This window comes from Neofelis nebulosa, chromosome 9 (assembly GCF_028018385.1).
Source record: "Neofelis nebulosa isolate mNeoNeb1 chromosome 9, mNeoNeb1.pri, whole genome shotgun sequence".
Classification (NCBI taxonomy): Eukaryota; Metazoa; Chordata; class Mammalia; order Carnivora; family Felidae; genus Neofelis; species Neofelis nebulosa.
The window spans coordinates 35,859,072-35,877,362 of NC_080790.1; the positions used below are offsets into that span (position 1 = coordinate 35,859,072).

The 18,291-nt window shown below is 52.1% G+C and overlaps 1 protein-coding gene and 1 long non-coding RNA gene across 5 annotated transcripts in view; one reads left to right on the top strand and one right to left on the bottom strand.

Moving 5' to 3' along the window:
* The window catches only part of KCNIP3 (potassium voltage-gated channel interacting protein 3), an 89,689-nt gene that overhangs the window by 18,092 nt on the left and 53,306 nt on the right, over positions 1-18,291 (bottom strand). The window contains exon 1 of one of the 2 annotated variants that reach the window (XM_058683243.1): positions 9,017-9,129. The exons of the other annotated variant lie outside the window; for it this stretch is intronic. Within the exon in view, the coding sequence (XP_058539226.1) occupies positions 9,017-9,119 (103 nt within the window). The 5' untranslated portion in view covers positions 9,120-9,129. Of the gene's footprint in view, positions 1-9,016; positions 9,130-18,291 lie in introns of those variants that run through there. 2 annotated transcript variants of the gene reach the window in all.
* Positions 9,697-16,462, top strand: LOC131484716 (uncharacterized). 3 transcript variants are annotated; one of them, XR_009248405.1, is made up of 4 exons: positions 9,790-10,035; positions 10,822-10,937; positions 12,831-12,939; positions 15,623-16,462. It is a non-coding gene; the product is annotated as an uncharacterized LOC131484716 (long non-coding RNA). The 3 variants fall into 3 exon arrangements; XR_009248404.1 differs by lacking the exons at positions 9,790-10,035; positions 15,623-16,462 and adding an exon at positions 9,697-9,780 and having other exon boundaries at positions 12,831-13,749; XR_009248403.1 differs by lacking the exon at positions 15,623-16,462 and having other exon boundaries at positions 12,831-13,749.

The window sequence follows — 18,291 nt, forward strand, 5'->3', positions numbered from 1 at the left end:
TGAGACATTCCATTTTGGATAGGACCGTATAACATGAAGATACTATTTCTCCCCCAAAGTAATCTACAAATTCAACACAATTCCAATGAAAAATCCAGTTGGACTTTTTGAGGACCCCAATAGACTTACTCTGAAACATACATGGAGGAATAAACATCCATAAAAATCTAGAAAGGAAGAGTAAAAAGGGAATTTTTCCCATTAAATGCTAATATACAGTCACAGTCACTGTAATAAAGTTGTGTGGTTGGTACAAGAACAGACAAACACACCAAAAAAACCCAGACCCAGCGAGCTCAAAAAAGAGATGGAGGTATAGCAGGAACTTCACAGAAGATTTGTGGAAGGGTCACATAGTTTAGTAGGTGGTTTTAGGAAAACTGGCCCAGCACAGAAATCTGGATCCCATTCTCATAGCACGTGCAAAAATGGGCTCCAGATGAACGAAAGAGCCAAACGTCAAAGATAAGCTATTGCGTTAAAATGTGAAAGAATCTCTTGCTATCCTAAGGATGGGGAAAGACTTCTTAAGACTTCCAAAGTTCAAAAACCAGAAAGGAAAATAAAAAGTGGATGAATTCGATCACATCAAAATGAAAGATTTCTGTTTTAAAAAGGGCCCCGTGGCTGGTTAGAGACAACTCAACAGAATGGACGAAGACAGCGTACAGTGTTTAAACAAACAAACAAACAAACAAACAACGAAAAAAGAATATCTGGAATAGATAATCATCAAAAAAGGGAACTGGAAAGATGAATATATGAACGATGGCTCAACCTTATTTATAAACAGGAAAATGCAAATTACATTGAGAATGCAACAGCGAGATTGGCAGGAAATAATAACAATGAAATAAGAAAGCTGGCCAATCCTTAAAAGCTGGCTAGGGAGAGAACAGAGGTCAATGGGAATTTTTAAGCATGCTTGTGAGCAGCTAACCGGTACACGCACACACTGTGGGGGGCGGGGGTTATTTGCATTTTCATGCTGAGGCTGCATACATCTGCATACCCTAGGGGGCAGTAACCCTCCCCTAGGTACTTGTGCTTGAAAAATAAGAGTGCAGCCACCCCAGTGTTCTACCATAACAATAGCTTGGGGGCACCTGACTGGCTCAGTCAGTTGGGCATCCGACTTCGGTTCGGATCATGATCTCACAGTTCGTGAGTTTGAGCCCCGCATCTGGCTCTGTGTGGACAGCTCAGAGCCTGGAGCCTGCTTCAGATTCTGTGTCTTCCTCTCCCTCTGCCCCTCCCCTGCTCTCTCTCTAAAAATAAATAAACATTAAAAAAAAAAAATAGCTTGAATTGACCGCAGGCCCACTGACAATAGAGCAGATAAATAGACTGTGGGACATCCACTGGATGAAATGAACTAGAACACATGGCAATGTGGACGAGTTAGAAACATACTGTTAGATGAAAAACCAGTCCTACGAGACCAGTATGATTCCATTTCTTATAAAATTCAAAACCAAGAATAGCCAAACAATTTGTAGGGATACGTAAGAGATAAAATGATAAATAAGAATGAAAATCCAGGAAGGACAAGTGCAAATCTGGCTGGTGGTAACCCCTGGGGAGGGAGAAGAGAAAGTCAAGAGAGGGGCAGGCTGGTGATGTTCTAGTTGGGACAGTGGAGGTGTGTGTGGGGTGGGCAGGATAGGCTCATTGGTGTTTACTATTATTTTAATGCACATATAAAACACATATTTGAATTTAATAGAGATTAAAGTGTTAAAAGTAATTAGAGTCCCCAGAACGAGAGAAAATGAGAGAGGGAACACTACAGTGTCCCAACTCTATATGGCAGCCTTACAAAACACCGCTGGTCTGGACCAAACAGGACACTTGGAAGATAAGAAAAAGACAGTAATCCCCAAAGAAATGACCAACGAATACAGACGGGCAAGTTAGAGATGAGCAAACTGAAGAGGCTAATAGATATGCAAAGAGGTGGTCAAAATCATTAGTATGATGTTGGGATGAGCACTCGGTGTTGTATGGCAACCAATTCGACAATAAATTTCATGTTAAAACAAAAACAAAAACAAAATTAGTATGAAAAATGCATCTGAGAGCAACGAGGAAACAATGTTACACTCATTCAATCTGCAGAATCGAAGAGCTACTTTAAAAATCAAGACTCAGTTGGGGAAGGAGGGCTAACTTTTCCTGGGCCTCCAGACTCCAGTAGCAGGCAGACTCTGGCCTGTCATCTGCACTTGGATGTCTAGGAGGTTCTCAGATGGAGCATTTCCAAACCGAGCTCTTGATCTTCCCTCTCCCCAACCTTCAGCCACAGCCTTCCCCAGCTCGGGGGACAGAGACTCCATCCTGTCGAGTGCTTGGACCAAAACTCTGGGCATAGATCTTCCTCCCAGCACTCAATCCACATGCATGGCCAGCCAGCTCTAACTCTCCACGTACATCTCGCCTCTGACCCCTTCTCCCGCATCCGCTGCTCCCACCCCGGTCCAGGGCTCCGGCATCTCTCCAGGCATGTTGCCCTTCTTCTGCCTTGGGTCCATAGGTCTAGTTTTCAAATAGTGCTGAAGGAAGCTGCTGAAAACATATCCTTGTGTATTCCTCTGTTCAGCAACCTCCCCCAAGCTCCGAATATAAAAACCAAAGCCCTTAAATGGCCAATAAATGTGCCCCCACCCCCAGCTCTGACCTCATCCCCCAGGTCTCTGCCTTTGCTCCCTCTGCTTCAGCCATTCTGGCCCCCTTGTGCCCTTCAAGCCCACCGGGCACACTCCCTCTGCAGGGCCCCCACTTGCTCTTCTCTCTGGCTCTACTGCTTTTCCCTCGGAACCCACACCTGCTTCAGGCATCTCCTCAAATGTTACCTCCTCAGAGATGCCCCCCCCCCATTCCTATCTATCCTTCATCTCTGTTCTACTTTGCCCATTCGGCCATGATTCCCTGCCAGACACATATTTCTCTGTTTACTAGTGGTCTGGACTGAGTTGCGTCTCCCCCAAATTCATACGTTGAAGTTCAAAGCCAGTGTGACTACATTTGGAGATAGCACTCCCGGGAGGTAATGAAGGTAAGGATGAGGTGAGAGGGGTGGGGCACTAATCCAATAGGACTGGTAGCCTTATGAGAAGAGGAAGAGAGATTTCCCCTCCCCCACTTCCTTTCACCCCCTCTACATACCTATGCTCCAAGGAAAGGCCACGGAACTGTCTGGAACTGTCTCAGGAGCAGGCAACCTGGTTTCCTCTTGACCCCCACAGCATCCGGCCCCATCCTGGGCACCCCACATGCTCTCAGGGGACACCGGGGGACACCCCTCTCCTGGCGTATCCATGGGAGAAATCCAAGGGGCCATCCCTCTGGTTTGTTTCTTGTTTCGGCCGAGACACAGCCAGATCTCTTAGGAGCCGCCAGAGGCATCACGCCCACCGTGTGCAATTATGGGGCGTGCTGGCAATTAATGGATCTAAATAGCCATTTTGTACAGCTTCCCTCAAAACACTGAGTAGCCTTGCTCAGCCAAACTGAAGTCGACCTGCGTCCATAGCCTCCCTTCCGCCTCTCCCTGGCCTCAGCCCTTCTCTCACTGCTCCAGAGGCTTGTCCTGGACATTACTCATCCCCCACCCCATCGACTGCACTGATAAGCAGGGGCTCATCGACAAAGATTTAACTTCTCCATCAAACAAACATTTTTGTCAAAGGAGCCAAGGCATGAGGCTTTAAAAATTTTATTCTAAAAGCTGAATGTTCCAACTCTATACGGCAGCCTGACAAATCACAAACTGGGCTCACCTCCCAGGGGAGTAAAAGTTCCAGTTCAGGATGCTGACCCCACACCGCACGGCCCCCTCTGTGCAGTACCCACCTGCACAGAGGGGCTTGTGAAAGGTGGGTCCAAATCTTTAAATCACTGGGCGAAGGCACACCAGGTACCGGGTGAGGGGTGTTTGTTGCCTACCTAGTACGTGAGCCCGGGGAAGCCCCCTGCGGCTGTGCAAGGGTCCCCTGGAGGCAGCTGCAAAACCTTCCCTTGTGCCTACTTTGCTCAGCCAGCACCCATCTTGGCTCCTCTGGCAGCAAAACTCTGTCCACAGTGTGGACCCCACTGGCTGGCATCAATCCCTCTTACCCAGCTGGCAGATCTCAGCCCTCGCCGGGTCCCTGCTGACCAGGTGACCCCTAGACCTGGAGGTCTCACTGAGGAGCCCCTGTGGGGACCACTGTGGGGCAAAACGCCCCTTCTGTCTGTCAGGGGGTCCTGGGCTTCGAGGTAAGACTCCATCTGAGATTGTGGCTAAGCTGCTTTGAAGCCACTAGATATGCAACAGTTGAGGCACTGACCTGGGGAGGGAGGGGGCTTTGCCCAAGTCCCCCATCCTACAGCAACAACAACAGGCCTCAGGCTCCTGTCCTGCCTTCCTATCCCACAGAAGCCACCCACAAGGAGCCTGGCTCTCTCCTTCCTTTCCCAGAGCCCCGCCCAGGAGCCTTGGGCCTGTCAGAGGGGAGGACAAGGACTCTACAGAGCACATAAGGAAGGGCGCCTACCGCAATGAAGGGCCTGTTAAGTGCATTCTCCTCTCCCACTAACTTCTAGTACGTGGTTAGTGATGTGTGACGCTGGGGGGAATTTGGGCTAGCACGTTTTTGGCAAGAAATAACAAGAGGTAGGACTTTTAAAGTGCTTACTCTGTGCTGGGCGTTACTTTACGAGAGTTTACACACAGGCACATATTTAGTCTTTACAGCAGCTCGATGAGGGAGGCTTTGCCCACTTTGGATCTGGACCCAGGCGGCTGCCTCCACTCTGCCTTGCTGACGCCCTCACTGTAAGAGGCAAGGACGTGTCTGTGGCTCCTTGGCCCTGTGGAGTTAGAGATGCATCCAGGACAGGCGTGCCAGAGTTGGTATAGGTCCTGGCTCTGCCGCTCCTTGGCTGGATAACTTCAGTGAAGTTACTTACCCTCCCCAAGCCTCAGTATCCTCATCTACAGAGTGGGCCTGCTGTTGGGGACAAAATTAGGAGATGCCCAAAGATAGCCCTCACTAGATGCGGGCTGCTGTCGTTGTCGTCAGCGTCAGACCTGGAAACTGCCTAGGGGTCCCGAGGAACAGACAATTTACAAAGGGTGGCAGACCCTGCCAAGGAGGACGCCAGCCGGGGTACGGAGAGTGTCGGCTGGCCCCCGGCAAAGGCAACAGAGGGCGCTGGGTGGAGATACAGAGCAAGAGAAGAGTAGGAGTAATGGCCACCCCTCGGGCCTGCTCAGAGCCAAGAGGCAGCTGTGGACCCGGCAAGTTCCCAGACCGCCTCTGTCAGCCAGGGCTGCGAGGCCACCTCAAAGAGGGAAGAGCAGGGCATTGGGTCAGGCCATGCACACCTCCATCTGGGCGCCCCTGATTCTCCCCTTCACACTTCTGTCTCTTCACACGCCTATACTCCCATGCCACAATTCAGCCTCCCTGTCCCCTCCCCAGCCAGAGGGGCCTCCCATCAGAGGGTACCTGCCCAGGGATGTCCTAAAGAGAGGGCCAAGCCCCTGCATCACCTGTGCTCCTGGTGGCCTCATACTGCCTGGCATACAAAGAGTGCTCACTAAATGTGTGGTGATCGCGGCATATAATTTATACTTACTCAACACCTGCTGTTTGCCAGGCAGTGCTGGGCACGCTTTGGGGCCGTAAGTGTATAGACGCAAGTCACTGACACCGTTGGAAAGGCCATATGGGGTGGGGATGGGGACACAGAAAATTTCAGAACAGTGTCACCTAACACAACCCCAAGGGCCAGGGGGCCAGAGTGGTCAGGGAAAGTTCCCAGGGGAGATGGTGCGTCTAATCCAACGCCCCACTTATAGACGAGGAAACAGAGCTCGCAAAGGAAGAGTGACTTTTCCAAGTTAATGACAGCATGTCAGTGACTAAGTCAGGGCTGAAAAGCAGCTGTTCTAGGTCCTGGCCACCTAGCCCCTACTGCTCCTTCCAGAGAAAGGCTTCTCAACCTCACTACTGACATTTGGGCCTGATCGTTCTTTCTCGTGGGTCCCGTCCTGTTCGTCGCAGGATGTTCAGCAGCATTCCAGGATGTTCAGCAGCATTCCTGGCCTCTACCCACTAGATGCCAGTAGCACTCTCTCCTCAATTGCGACAATCAAAAATGTCTTCAGACGTCACCAGATGGCCACTGAGGTGCCACACTGCCTTCAGCTGAGAGCTACGAGTCTAGAATTTAGGAAATCCAGACTGCGAGAAGAGACACAGCAGCCAAAGTCAAGTTTGGGGCACAGATGTAGACAAAAAGGTCTGGTGTTAGGCTTGCAAACAAGCACCAAGGATTACCAGCCCAGGGTCACTTTTTACTGGTGCCCTACCCTTGGAGTCCCTTAGATTTGAATTCTGCTTTTTAACTTATCCAAAGTGCTTTAGTTCACTACACCCCTGGGAAGCGGGTAGGGGAAAACATGCTTTTATCCTAATTCTACAGATGAGGAAATTAAGGCTCAAGAATGTTAAAGGTGCCAAAGTCACCCAGTAAGCTAGTGGCCAGACCAGGCTGGAACTCCCCCCACGGAGTCACCCAGAGACAGACACTGACAGGAGACTCAGGACAGACAGAGGACCCTTCAGCTTCAGCAGCTACTTCTAGAAGGCTGCATCCCTGGAACCCAGATCTATTAGTTCCTAACAATCCCAGGGGCATTGTAACTCTGGTGTCTCACAGATGGGAACTACGGAAGCTCAGGGGGGACAAGAGACACACACACAACGACATGCAGCCCCATCTAACAGTCCCTTAGACACCGCCTGGCCAATGGGCCTTCCAGGCACTTAAAGGACACCACTCCCCATCAACATGGAACATCTGGAACGTCTAACCCTCGCCCTCTGATGCAGGGAGGCCTGTTTCAGTGAGAGAATGTCTTCAACCACGAATCAGTCCTGTTAGTGCCAGTAATCACTCCATTGCTAATCACTGGTGATGCCAATGGCTCACAAAGTTTGCACATTTATTACATGCCAAGAATGGTGTTGGAGGCCTCAGAGCCCCACTGACTAGTTACAAGTCTGCCACGGCCCACTTCGCAGGTGATGAAACCGAGGCTCAGAAAGGGTAAGGAAGCTTTACCGCCAGCACGTGTGGGTGGCAGGATCCCAGCTCAGATTTGGCGGACACGGAGGCTCCGCTCCTCCCACCGCCTCAAGACACCACAACTCCAAAGGGCACAACTTTCTGGGTAACTATACCAGAAAGGAGGCACTCCGTTCGAGCCTGAAGTGTTTTTTTTTTTGTTTTTTTGGGTTTTTTTTGTTTTTTTTTTTTAGCAGGTTGAATAAAGCGTCGGTAGTCTCGGGCATACTATCCACCTTGCAAAGAAATCCCTTTTTCCTTAGACGTTACCAAGGCAAATTTCACAGGCCCACACCTGGGAGTTGGGATCAGGTAGGAAGTTTTTGCAGTACCAAGTAGAATGAGGCCACTAGTCCTCCTGGCCCCTGGTGGCCCCACGACAGTCCAGGAGATGGGGAAGATGGATGTAGGGGCTTCCCTGAGCACCAACCACCATCCACACCCACCGAAGACTCCAGGTGGGCAAAAGATAGGGTATACAGGATAGGCTAGTGGCCTGTGGGAGGCGCGGGTCCTCAGGGGATGCTCATCCCCCCATCTCACCCCAAGCAAAGGCATTTCCCATTCCCACTAAATCCCCTGTCATAGATTCCCCAGCCAGGGTCACCATCCAGACAAGTGCAGGCCCAGCGTGGGCAATTTTCCTCTCCAAGTAAAATTTAAAGCTCAAGGTGGCACCTCTCAGAACCACCTTGATCACATCCCTTCTCTTTGGGTCCCACGAACTCACCTAGAAAAGGTGTGATGGAGCCTGATGGCTTCTTCGGGGCACATAGCCATAGACTTCAGGTAAAGAGCCGGCTCTGGGCTCTGAAGGCAAAATGGAGGAAGGGCCTTGCTTCAAGCCCTTGTGCCCTGTCCTGCCCTCAGAGGAGTTTGGGGGCACATCCTCAGGCTGGGGGGGGGGGGGCGGGCTGCCGGGAGGTTCAGAGGCAAGGACAGGTTCTTCCTCCCTCTCCTGCTTGGGCCTCTGAGTTTCAGTCCCAGGAGCTGGAGCCTGGCAAGGTCAGTAGAGTGCTGAGGCAGGCAGAATGCCCGTCCTCCTCTGAGAGGACAGCAAGGGAGTGTAGGTGACAGAACAGGACAGGCTGGCCCCACCGTGCAGAGGTACTGGGCTGCAACCGCCTCTTTGGATCTGGGGGTGGGGGGGGGAGGGAAAGTTACAGCCCTGGGGGGTCAAGGTCCCCTTCAGAATGGGTGTGCCCTAGAGGGGCTTCTCCTCTTAACCTGCCCAGAAGTCTTAGGGAGGTGCCAAACGTTGGGAAGCAGCTGGAAGGGCTCCGGTCAGGGTTCCCAGGGTGACTGTCCACTGTCTGATTTAAGAGTAGGTCTGTCTCCTCAATTAATATTTTATTGGGACAGAAATGTGGTGCCAAGGATTTGGTTACCGAGCCCCTGGGCCTGAGCCTTGCCTAGGGAGGGGGAACTGGATGTGGGCAGGGGGCGAAAGGGGCAACCCCCGTGATGTGGCTGAGGTCTCCTATCATTCGCCATCATAAGGCACCCTGGGCTGAGGATCCTTCCAGTCGTCTACACCCCGAGCCACCTCCCCACCAACGGGCGGGCGGCCCAAGCCGGCTGTGCTCACCCGGGGTGGCCCGGACCTGCGGGCCTAGAATGGCTCAGGGTGTCAGCAGGCATCTCGCTCACGCCCACCCTAGCGCCGCAGTCCATCCCCTCCGGTGCTCCTTGGAGCCCCAGGCCTCTCCATCCCCTTAGTTCCAGGCCCAGCCCTCAGGAGTCGGGAGGGGGCGACGGCTCTGGAGGCCAGAGCCGCTGAGCGCAAAGTGCCCGAGGGCCTCACCTCGCGGGCCCCGCAGACCCGCGCCCGGGAGCGCGACTGCTGCTCCCTCCCTACACACTGCTGGTCCCGGCGGAGGGGCGGATGGCCACGCGTTACCTTCCATGGACATGGGCTCCAGGATGCCGAACTGCTTGAGGACGGCGATGAATAGCAGCACCACCACGGCCATGGCGCACAGCTCCATGCCCTGGATGCCCATGACGACCCGGGCTGCCTGGGGCCGGGGCGTGCCCCTCGCCCGCGCGTGCCTCGGGAGGCGCCGGGGCCAGTGCAGCCCGCCCGGCCTCTGGGGGAGGCCGCGGCTCACATCCCCCGGCAGGCGGGGCTGCGGGTGTCGACGGGGCCGAGGCCCCGCGAAGGGCGGCGGCGGCGAACTGGGCAGGCCGGGAGGTTGGACGCGGTGCGGCGGCAGAGCCCAAGCGCAACTTTCCGAGTCAGCCGGCAAACTTCGAGGCGCGGCGGCGACGGCGCGGAGCGCAGCTCGGGCGGCCGGCGCGGGCCAGAGACGCCTCCATGGCCGGCGTGGGCGCCGCGCCTCTTTCGCCCCCTCTCCAGCCCCGCGGGCGCGGGGACACGGGGGCGCGGCGACACGGGGGCGCGGCGGCTGCGGGGGTCCCGGGTGCTCCCGGCCGCCCCAGCCTCCATCGCTCCCCGCGCGCTCATTGGCCTAGGCAAGGCGACCACCCGGGGAGGCGTCCCCGGCGCGCCCCCTCCCGCGCGAGCCCGGGAAGGGGCGGAGGGAGGTGGCCCCGCCCCTCACAGCCCAGCCCCCTGACCGAGCCTGGCGCACAGCCCTCGCCACCCGGCCATCCCCCCCGGAGGCCGCGCGGTCGGTGGTTTTACCCAACTGCCCGTACAAGGTGGGGGCTGAGTGGCTGGGGAGGGGGGCCGGAGGCCGGAGAGGAAGGGAGCCGCAGCTTCGCTCTGTGCGGGGAGTCGGAGCTCCAGTCTCCTGGCGGAGGGGTGCCTCCGCCGCTCACCGCCCCGCGGGCCAGCGCAGAGCGGGCCTTAGGGGGATCGGGGAAGCCCTCTCTCCCTGGGGTATTTCCCACACCATCAGCCCTCGGCTCGAGGTTGAACTTGGCCCTGGTCTGCCGCCCGTTGAAAATAGAAAAGTTGGTATCCAAAGTTATCCAGCTCTGGAAACCCGTGTGCGCTCCAGACTTTTGGAGGGAGTGTGGGCTTTGGTATTAGAGACTACAGAACCGAGTTTCACTCTTGGTTTTGCTGCATGACCTTGGTCGAGTCACGGACTTGCGGACTCCTCCACACGGAGGGGCTGGTGCCTGCCTGCCTTTCCGGATGTGGGAAAGAGCTAAGCGGATGCCAAGTGCACGGGAGTGCTAATTCGTTTGTGGATCGCTCTCTTCCTGCCCAGGAACGATGTGTAGGAAAGGAAGGAGAAAGGAAGGGGAGAGGTGGGGGCGTGGCAGGGCGGAGCCCGGGATCCACCAAGTATCCGAACTCCCGGACCTGAGGGCGGAAGCCGTGGCTCTCTGCTGCCCCCCGGCGGGCGCTGCACTCCCCAGGTGTCCTCACCAGCCCCCAGCTGAGACGGCGGGAAGAGCGGGCTGCTGTGAACACCAAGTTCCTCAGTTCGCCCGGTGCCTTAGGGGAGGGGGAAATCCAGCCCCGCTCCACGCCTGTTTGGACCTAGAGTCTGAAAAATGGTAGCTTCCATTTATGAACCTCTGCCACCCACTCGGTCATTCGTTCGACAAATACTGAACGGGTACTGCTCCCCAGGCACAGAGCTCGGCGCCCGGGTGGGGTGGGAAATCCAGCGTGCACGGCCGGCCGGCCGAGGGTCCTTCTGGAGCTGACGTCCGTGAGCCAAACCTTTAGGTTTACTTGTAATCCTTAAGGGCTCCCCCAGGGCGTTTCTCTTCCCCATTTTACAGTTCAGGAAACCGAGGGCTAGAGGACGGACTGGGGAAGACGCACAGGTGGAGCGCAGGCCTCCCGGATTCTAGTACATGCTGACGCAGCCTAACGCACGGTTCCAGTGGAAACGGAGGTGAGAGGCTGCCGGGTGTCTTCTGGCCTATGTAGTTCAATCTCACTATTTAACACACCTAGTTAAAAGTCTGTTATTGCAGATATTTTTAAAGAACTGTAAACGCACAGCTTTCAATTGCATTTATGTGGGCATGCGGTGAGTTTTCACTGACCAAAGAGGCAAGAGTTCCAAGCAGAGATGCTAATGATCGCCCGAGAACGCGGCGCTGTTGGAGCACATGAGTTGCTAAAGTGTGTAAGTCTGGAAAGGCTCAAGAGCCTCCTGCACTCTAATTTACACACTTAGGTGCTGAGCAAAATCTAGCCTGTGTCCCAGCTAGTTGCCACCAATCCTCAATCAATGGTCTGGTGGAAAGTACATTAACCTCTCTAAGCCTGTTTCCTAAAATGGGGATGATAATCCCACCTCTCCAGGGGCTTGTAGGGGATCAAGTGAGACAAGGGCTGGCCTGTGTCACAGGCTCTGATGGCCCCTTATGATGTGTTCTCGGAGCTGGGTGTGTACAGGGTGCCAGGTGTGAAATAGAGAACTGGGCAAGCAAAGGAAGGCATATGGAGGGTCCTCCTGAGGCTGGCCCACCCCTGCTCCCCTGCCTCAGTTTCCCCTGGTGTTCCTGAGCATCTTCCCTGTGAAAGCTTCAATGGCTGCTCATAAACACTGAGCTATAAATGAGACATCGATCCCCTGGCTATGCAGTGTAAAATATTAACGATGCCTAAGTGGATACCAGGGATGAGAGCAGAATGTCCGCTCGGCATTAGCAGCCTGGGCCATGGGCCTAATGGATGGGAAACTGACTCCCCTGCTCTCTCACTAGCTTGGGGCCTGCCAGCTCTGGGGCCAACCAGGTCCACTGAGGCTGGGTTGATGGCCCTATCACACTCCCCTCTTCCACAGGACCTGGACAGGGAAGCTGGCAGACAAGCCCCCAGGCCCCATACATCTTCCCCACACCCACGAAGTGCCAGGCCAGGCCTTTCCCAGCTGCCTGTAGCTCCCCTTCTAGAGGGTCATTTGCCCCATCCCTAACATCCCCCAAGTGCCTCCTTCAGCCGGGAGCATACTGGGTGTTGACAGTGTTCCCTGCTGGCTCCCTGCCTTGGGGGGATGGGGCAGGCTTAGGGGAGGGGCACATATATAGAAATCTCTGCAGTGCAGGGTGCTGAGGGCTGCTGTAGAGGTAGGGAAAGATGAGGGGCAATGTGGAGGGAGCAGTCGCTCTACCCCAGATGATAGTAGAAGGCTGGAGAGTCCTGAGCCCTCACTTGAAGACCTCAGGGTGTCTGGGAGGCTCTGAGACACCTGGTGTCCTGGTCCAATTTAGAAAGTTTTTAGCAACTCAGCCTCAGCTGTTTTGGGGTGGGCTGGGACATACCCCAAACCAAGCCTTGCATCCTGCACCTAAGGTCATGGTCCTCCTATGCCTAGAATACTGATACCGCTCCAGCTCTGCCTCCAGGAAGCCTCCCCAGATTATACCAGCCCTGCATCAACCCCCTTCTCCTCAGAAGCCCCCCGGCCTCTGCTGCCTGAGCCATGCCACTCTGCTGTGTTTGGGCTGTCTGCCCAGACATCTTCCATGCCTCTCCTTTCTCACCACAGCTGTACTGTCACCTCCTGTGGGTTGGGACCCTGTCAGTTTGACCAACATTCATTGGTTGCCCCAGCCTACTGACTGCCTAGCTGCCTAAGGATTTCAAAAGGTCTTTTGACTTTTAAGAGAGGGATTGGACTTCACACATGCTGTTTGAGGGACCCATTCCCGGCAAACAGCCCAGCAAGTTGTTCCTGTCTCAGCCCTCCTGGAGAGCAGGCCACCCTTGGTTCTAGGACATTCTCCTGGGCAGATCAGACATCACTCAACTTATTCCTCCTTCTCATATTTCATAGGAACCAGACAAGAGTGCCCTTTGGAATTCCACATCCCAAAGAAACGCCTCTAGGACTCCTCCCCACGGGTGTCCCAAGGCTCTTCAGATGCATCGCTTACAAAGCTGAAGTATCAACCTTCCCCCAAACCTGCCCTTCCTTCAAGCTCCCCGTCCTAGGGGCTCGGTCCAAAACCCTGGTCTAGACCAGAATCTTCCTGTCCCATTGCTGCCCAGTCTACCAACACACCTTGGCACTGTGCGCCTTTCTCACCCCTCTTTGCTCCACTGCCCCCAGGCTGGCCACGCCATTGTCCCTTTCTCCTGGACTCGTGATGCCAACCACCAATAGAGTGACCATCTCCACTCTGTCCTCCTCCTATCTCTTCCCCCCATTCAGCTGCCAGAGTGGTCATCTCAAGATGGACATCAGGGCCTGCTTGTCCCTTGCTTACAACCCCTAGTGGCTCTCTGACTCAACCCTGGTTATGTTTGCCTGGATTTGATGACAGCCGTCCAATTTCCTTTGTGGAGCCCCTTGCTCCTGCCAGCCTCAGGCCAGTGATTTCGGAGATTTGGGGATGTAACTGGTCAATCACCACCAACTCCTCTTTTCCCACTGCACACCACCCCTCCACTGCCACAGGGATTGGTTCAAGGATGGGTACCAGCTGGGGGCCAAGACAATGAGAGACCTCCATGAGTGGCCCTGGGACAAGCAGGAAAGAGGCACTCTCTTTCACTATGGTAGCTAAATGACCACCCTGCCACCATGTGGGGACAGCAAGCTGGAGAATGAGGTTATTTCTTGAGAAAGGATGAATGAATAGCCCAAGTTCAGTTGACAATGTTATATGCCTTGACCCAGCTGTGCCTGATGGCACAGCTAAACCCGTATCTTTCAGTTACAGGAGCTAATAAATCCCCCTACTGTTGCTTAAGCCAGTGTGAGTTGGGTTGCTGTTCTTTGCAACCAAAAGGGTCTTGATCAATGTAACCCCCATTGCTCACGGAACAGAGACCAAAATCCTTAACACGGCCCATAAGGGCAGCTGACATTTACTAAGCACTTACTACGTACCAAGCACTTCAACACCACTCAGCTTCTTCATTTCTCGCAGCTCCCAATAAGGTAGGGATTTGATAAGAGGAAGAGATCGAAGCACGGAGTGGTTCATTCTGTGCTTAAGGGCACACAGCAGATAATACACAGCGTCAGGGTTTGAACCCAAACGATCCAGCTCCACAGCCTGCGATTTTAATTCAATCCTGCCATGCCCCACTAGACCAGCGTGGTCGGGCCCTTCCTCTCCTTCCCAGCCATGCTTGCAGCTACCTGAGTGGGCCCCACTCTCCCACCTCTAGATCTCTGGGCATGCTCTTCCCTGAGCCATCAATGCTCTTCTTCCTCCTCCTCTTCCTTTTCACCCAGCTAATTAGTGCCTACTTATCCTTTGGTTCTCGGCTTAAGCATCACTTCTGCCAAGTAGCTTCCTTGACCTGCTCCCCCTTATTAGTCTCCACCACACCCCCCATCCTCTTCCCTCTTTATAGTTCTCACTGTGTGAGTTTAGCTATTTCTTTCTGTGTTCATTTATTTGTTTCTGTTCTCCCACTGGATTGGAAACTTCCTGAAGGTATAAGTATTACCTGCCTCAATGAATTTATGAAATAATTAATGGAACACCAGGTGATGCTTTTCCTCCAACTATTTTAGCAGAGGCTATCCTGGTGGCACTAGCAGGAGCACTGGACTGGGAGTCCAAGAGAACCAGGGCCAAGTCCCTAGTTCCAACCCTAACCTGTCAGCAGAGTTGGCTAAGGCACACCACCTCTCTGAGCCTTCCTTTCCTTCTTTTAAAATGTGGCCACTTGATGACATTTACCTGCCTGTCAGTAAGCTCTGAGAACCTGACAAGCTGATGGATGTGAAAACATCCCAAGACAGGCATGATGGGCCCTGTTCCCGGAGATGCTCCTTCCTCAGAGCCAGGACAACCTAGGAAGTGACACCAAAGGAGCCTACTTCTCTTTGCTTTATGGTATTGCCCAACTCTTCCAATCAAACCCACCCCTGGGGGCCACACAGAACCCATCCACACAGTCTCTGCTCTGGCCCAACTTCAGATGAAATGTGGGAGGTTTGTGGCAACAGGTAACAGAAAACCTCCATTCCTTTAGCTTAATCCATAAGGGACTGTACAGTGTCACACACAGAAGTCCAGCAGGAGGGTGGCACCAGGGACAATCAGCTCAGATCCAGTAGTATCATTAAGGACCTGGGCTCATGTATCTATCTACATACACCTCCAACCTCAAATCATCAACCTTACTCCTGCTCCCCTCATGACCACAAGATGGATGCCTAATTCCAGACATCACATCCTGACATGACAATGTCCTGGGAAAAAAGAAGGGACCATCTCTTCCTATGTCTCCTTTTTTATAGTGAAGAAGACTTACCCATTAACAACTGGGTTAATTCTTCTCATGAACAATTCCTCATGTTTCATGGCTGGAATTATTTCACATGCGATGCCTAAATCTGTTGTCAGTGAGAGGAATGAGACCACCACTGCAGGAGAGTCTGCTAGCTCTCCACCAAAACTCATTCTCTCTTCTACAGCAAAAAAGTATTAACTAGACACATGTTTGCCCAGTGGTGACAGCATTTCTCTGATCCCTTTGTAATCAGGTGTGGCCATGTGACTAAATTTTTGCCAGTGGAAGTAATGGGTGCTGCTTTGGGATGGAGGCCCTAAGTCAGTGAGTGAGTCTCTAACTCATTCTGTCTTCTCTTTTCCTGCTGGCTAGAACCCAGACATGTCAATGACCAGCCTCAGCCATGTAGATCACGACAAGTCTGGAAGGGGAGGAGAGAGTGGAGCCATAAGATGGAAGGGACTTGGGTCCCTGAATGACCGCATGGAACAGAACTGCCCACCAGCCTGGAACACTCACCCTGAGATGTTAAGGGAGAAAGAAATAAACTTAAAAAAACTCTCTTAAAGAAAGAGAGAAATGAGTTGAGAGCTGGCTATTTTGAAAATAGAGGTAGAAGGGAAGAGGGAGACACCATATACTGAAGGCTTCACAATGTTGGAAAAGCAAACACTTTTGGGCCAAACTATAGAAATAAGATTGTTGCAAAAAGCATTTTTCAAAAGTCCTTTGAGATTTATCAGCCAAACAAAGATGGCCTCAAGTGAGACACAACAGGTACAACAAGGAATCCAGGAAATAAAGCAGCTATGGGAGAACCATATTCAGAAAAGAACTTTGGTAGTGGTTCCTGAACACAAAACTGACTAGAAGGAAATGGACCAGAAACTGACCAGGTGTTTGAGGGAATTACATTGTGGTAGAAGCCAGAAGTCCGGCTCCCAAAAGCCTGTGAGTAATCGAGACCCACAATAACTCTGGGCCCTTCTAACTTGCACTAGCAGAAAACTTGGAAAGCTCTATGGCCCTAAAGGAGGACACACTTCCCAACACCTAACTTGAAATGTGGCTGAGAGGGAAATGGGCAGGGAATGGAAGGCAAGGCTGGGACCGTGGAGGACAGCAGGCAAGGTGCTGGACCCAAAGAACAGAACTAAGGTAGGTAGTTAAGCTTTCTCATTCCACTGCGAGGGTGGATAGCCCGAGGATCCTCACTATCCAAACCGACACATATCTGAATTCAGATATGAAAGTTATTGTAGTAATGTCAGGTCATGGGCAGTATACTGTATCATCCAAATCTACCAGATTCCTGAGTTTTAGATAACAAGTATGAGAATTCATGAACGAAATGTATTTCAGAAAATTATCTGAATCTGTTCAGTTCTTAAGTTCAGATATGAAGAAGTTGGCAGAGCCACAAGGTGGAAGGCACCTGGGCCCTGCATGGAGTAGAGCCATTCACCAACCGGCACGCCCACCTCAGGATGGTCACAGGAGAGAGAAATAAACTTCTTTGTCCTTAGGCCATTGGGTTTTGAGAGTCTCATTGCTATAGCACCTGATCTAACCTAATTAATGCAAACATGATGATTCAGATCCATCAGGACCAGGGCAAGGGAGAAGGCCCAGCTCTACTTGTAGCTAAAGGAGGAAGGGAGACACTTGAACCTGGGGCCAGAACCAGAGCTCTCTAATGAGGGACAAAGTAAGGGGTAGTTTGGGACAGACAAGCTACCATGGCTGTCTCTTTGTAGTATCTAGGCCCAAGGCCCACAGTCTTATCACCCTACCGACTGAGTAAAGTGATATCAAGTCAAGAGGGTCGATCGACTTCCTCCAATGCAGGGCTTTAAAAAGGCTTTAGACTGTGTCTTACCAGTCTTTACTGATGCTCTCTCCTTGGGTGGGTCTTAGACAAGTCAATGCCACAAATATTTATTGAGCCCTTACTCTGTGGGTGGTCCTGATGAGCATTCTACCTAGTTTTTTGTGAAGATCTTTCTTAGATGGGCTATTAGGAAAGTTCCTCAAGGCTGAGAATATTCACTGCCGTTGTCTGAGCCAGGTATCTGCTAGATGCTTTAAAAGAATTATCATCCTCATGTCAACCCTAATTATGGAGGAAATGAGACCATTTACCCCTATGACAGAGAATTTTGGTTGCATAGACTTAGGATCTGTTCTTCCTTCCTTTCTCTCTAGCAGAGTCCTCATTTTGTGGGGGGCAACAATGTGTTCTGCTAAAAAAAAAGAAAAGCATTTCCCAGCTTCCTTTGTGGCTAGAGATGGCCATATGACACAGTCTGGGCCAATGAGATATAAGCAGAAATCATTGGGTGATTTCTAGGAAACTACCTTAAAGAAAGTAAGACAGACTCAGCTGGCATATGCCTTTTTGCCATTTCTCCTCAGTCTTTTCTGGAATGGTTTATGATGGCTGTACCTGAAGCCATGAGAGAAGGACACAGGTTCCTAAATTATGACTTGAGTTGCCAGACTAAACCTAACAACTCCCTACCTCTGGATTTTTCATTGCTTGACAAAACTAAACCCTGGTCTCATTTAAATCACCATTACTTATGAAGGAAACAATCAACAAAACTAAAAGGCAACCAACAGAATGGAAGAAGATACTTACAAATGACATATAAGATAAAGGGTTAGTATCCAAAATCTATAAAGAGCTTATCAAACTCAACACCCAAAAAATGAATAATCCAGTGAAGAAATGGGCAAAAGACATGAATAGACACTTCTCCAAAGAAGACATCCAGATGGCCAACCGACACATGAAAAAATGCTCAACATCACTCATCATCAGGGAAATACATATCAAAACCACAATGAGATACCACCTCACACCCGTCAGAATGGCTAACATTAACAACTCGGGCAACAACAGATGTTGGCAAGGATGCGGAGACAGAGGATCTCTTTTGCACTGCTGGTAGGAATGAAAAATGGTGCAGCCACTCTGGAAAACAGTATGGAGGTTCCTCAAAAAACTAAACATAGAACTAACTTACTACCCAGGAATT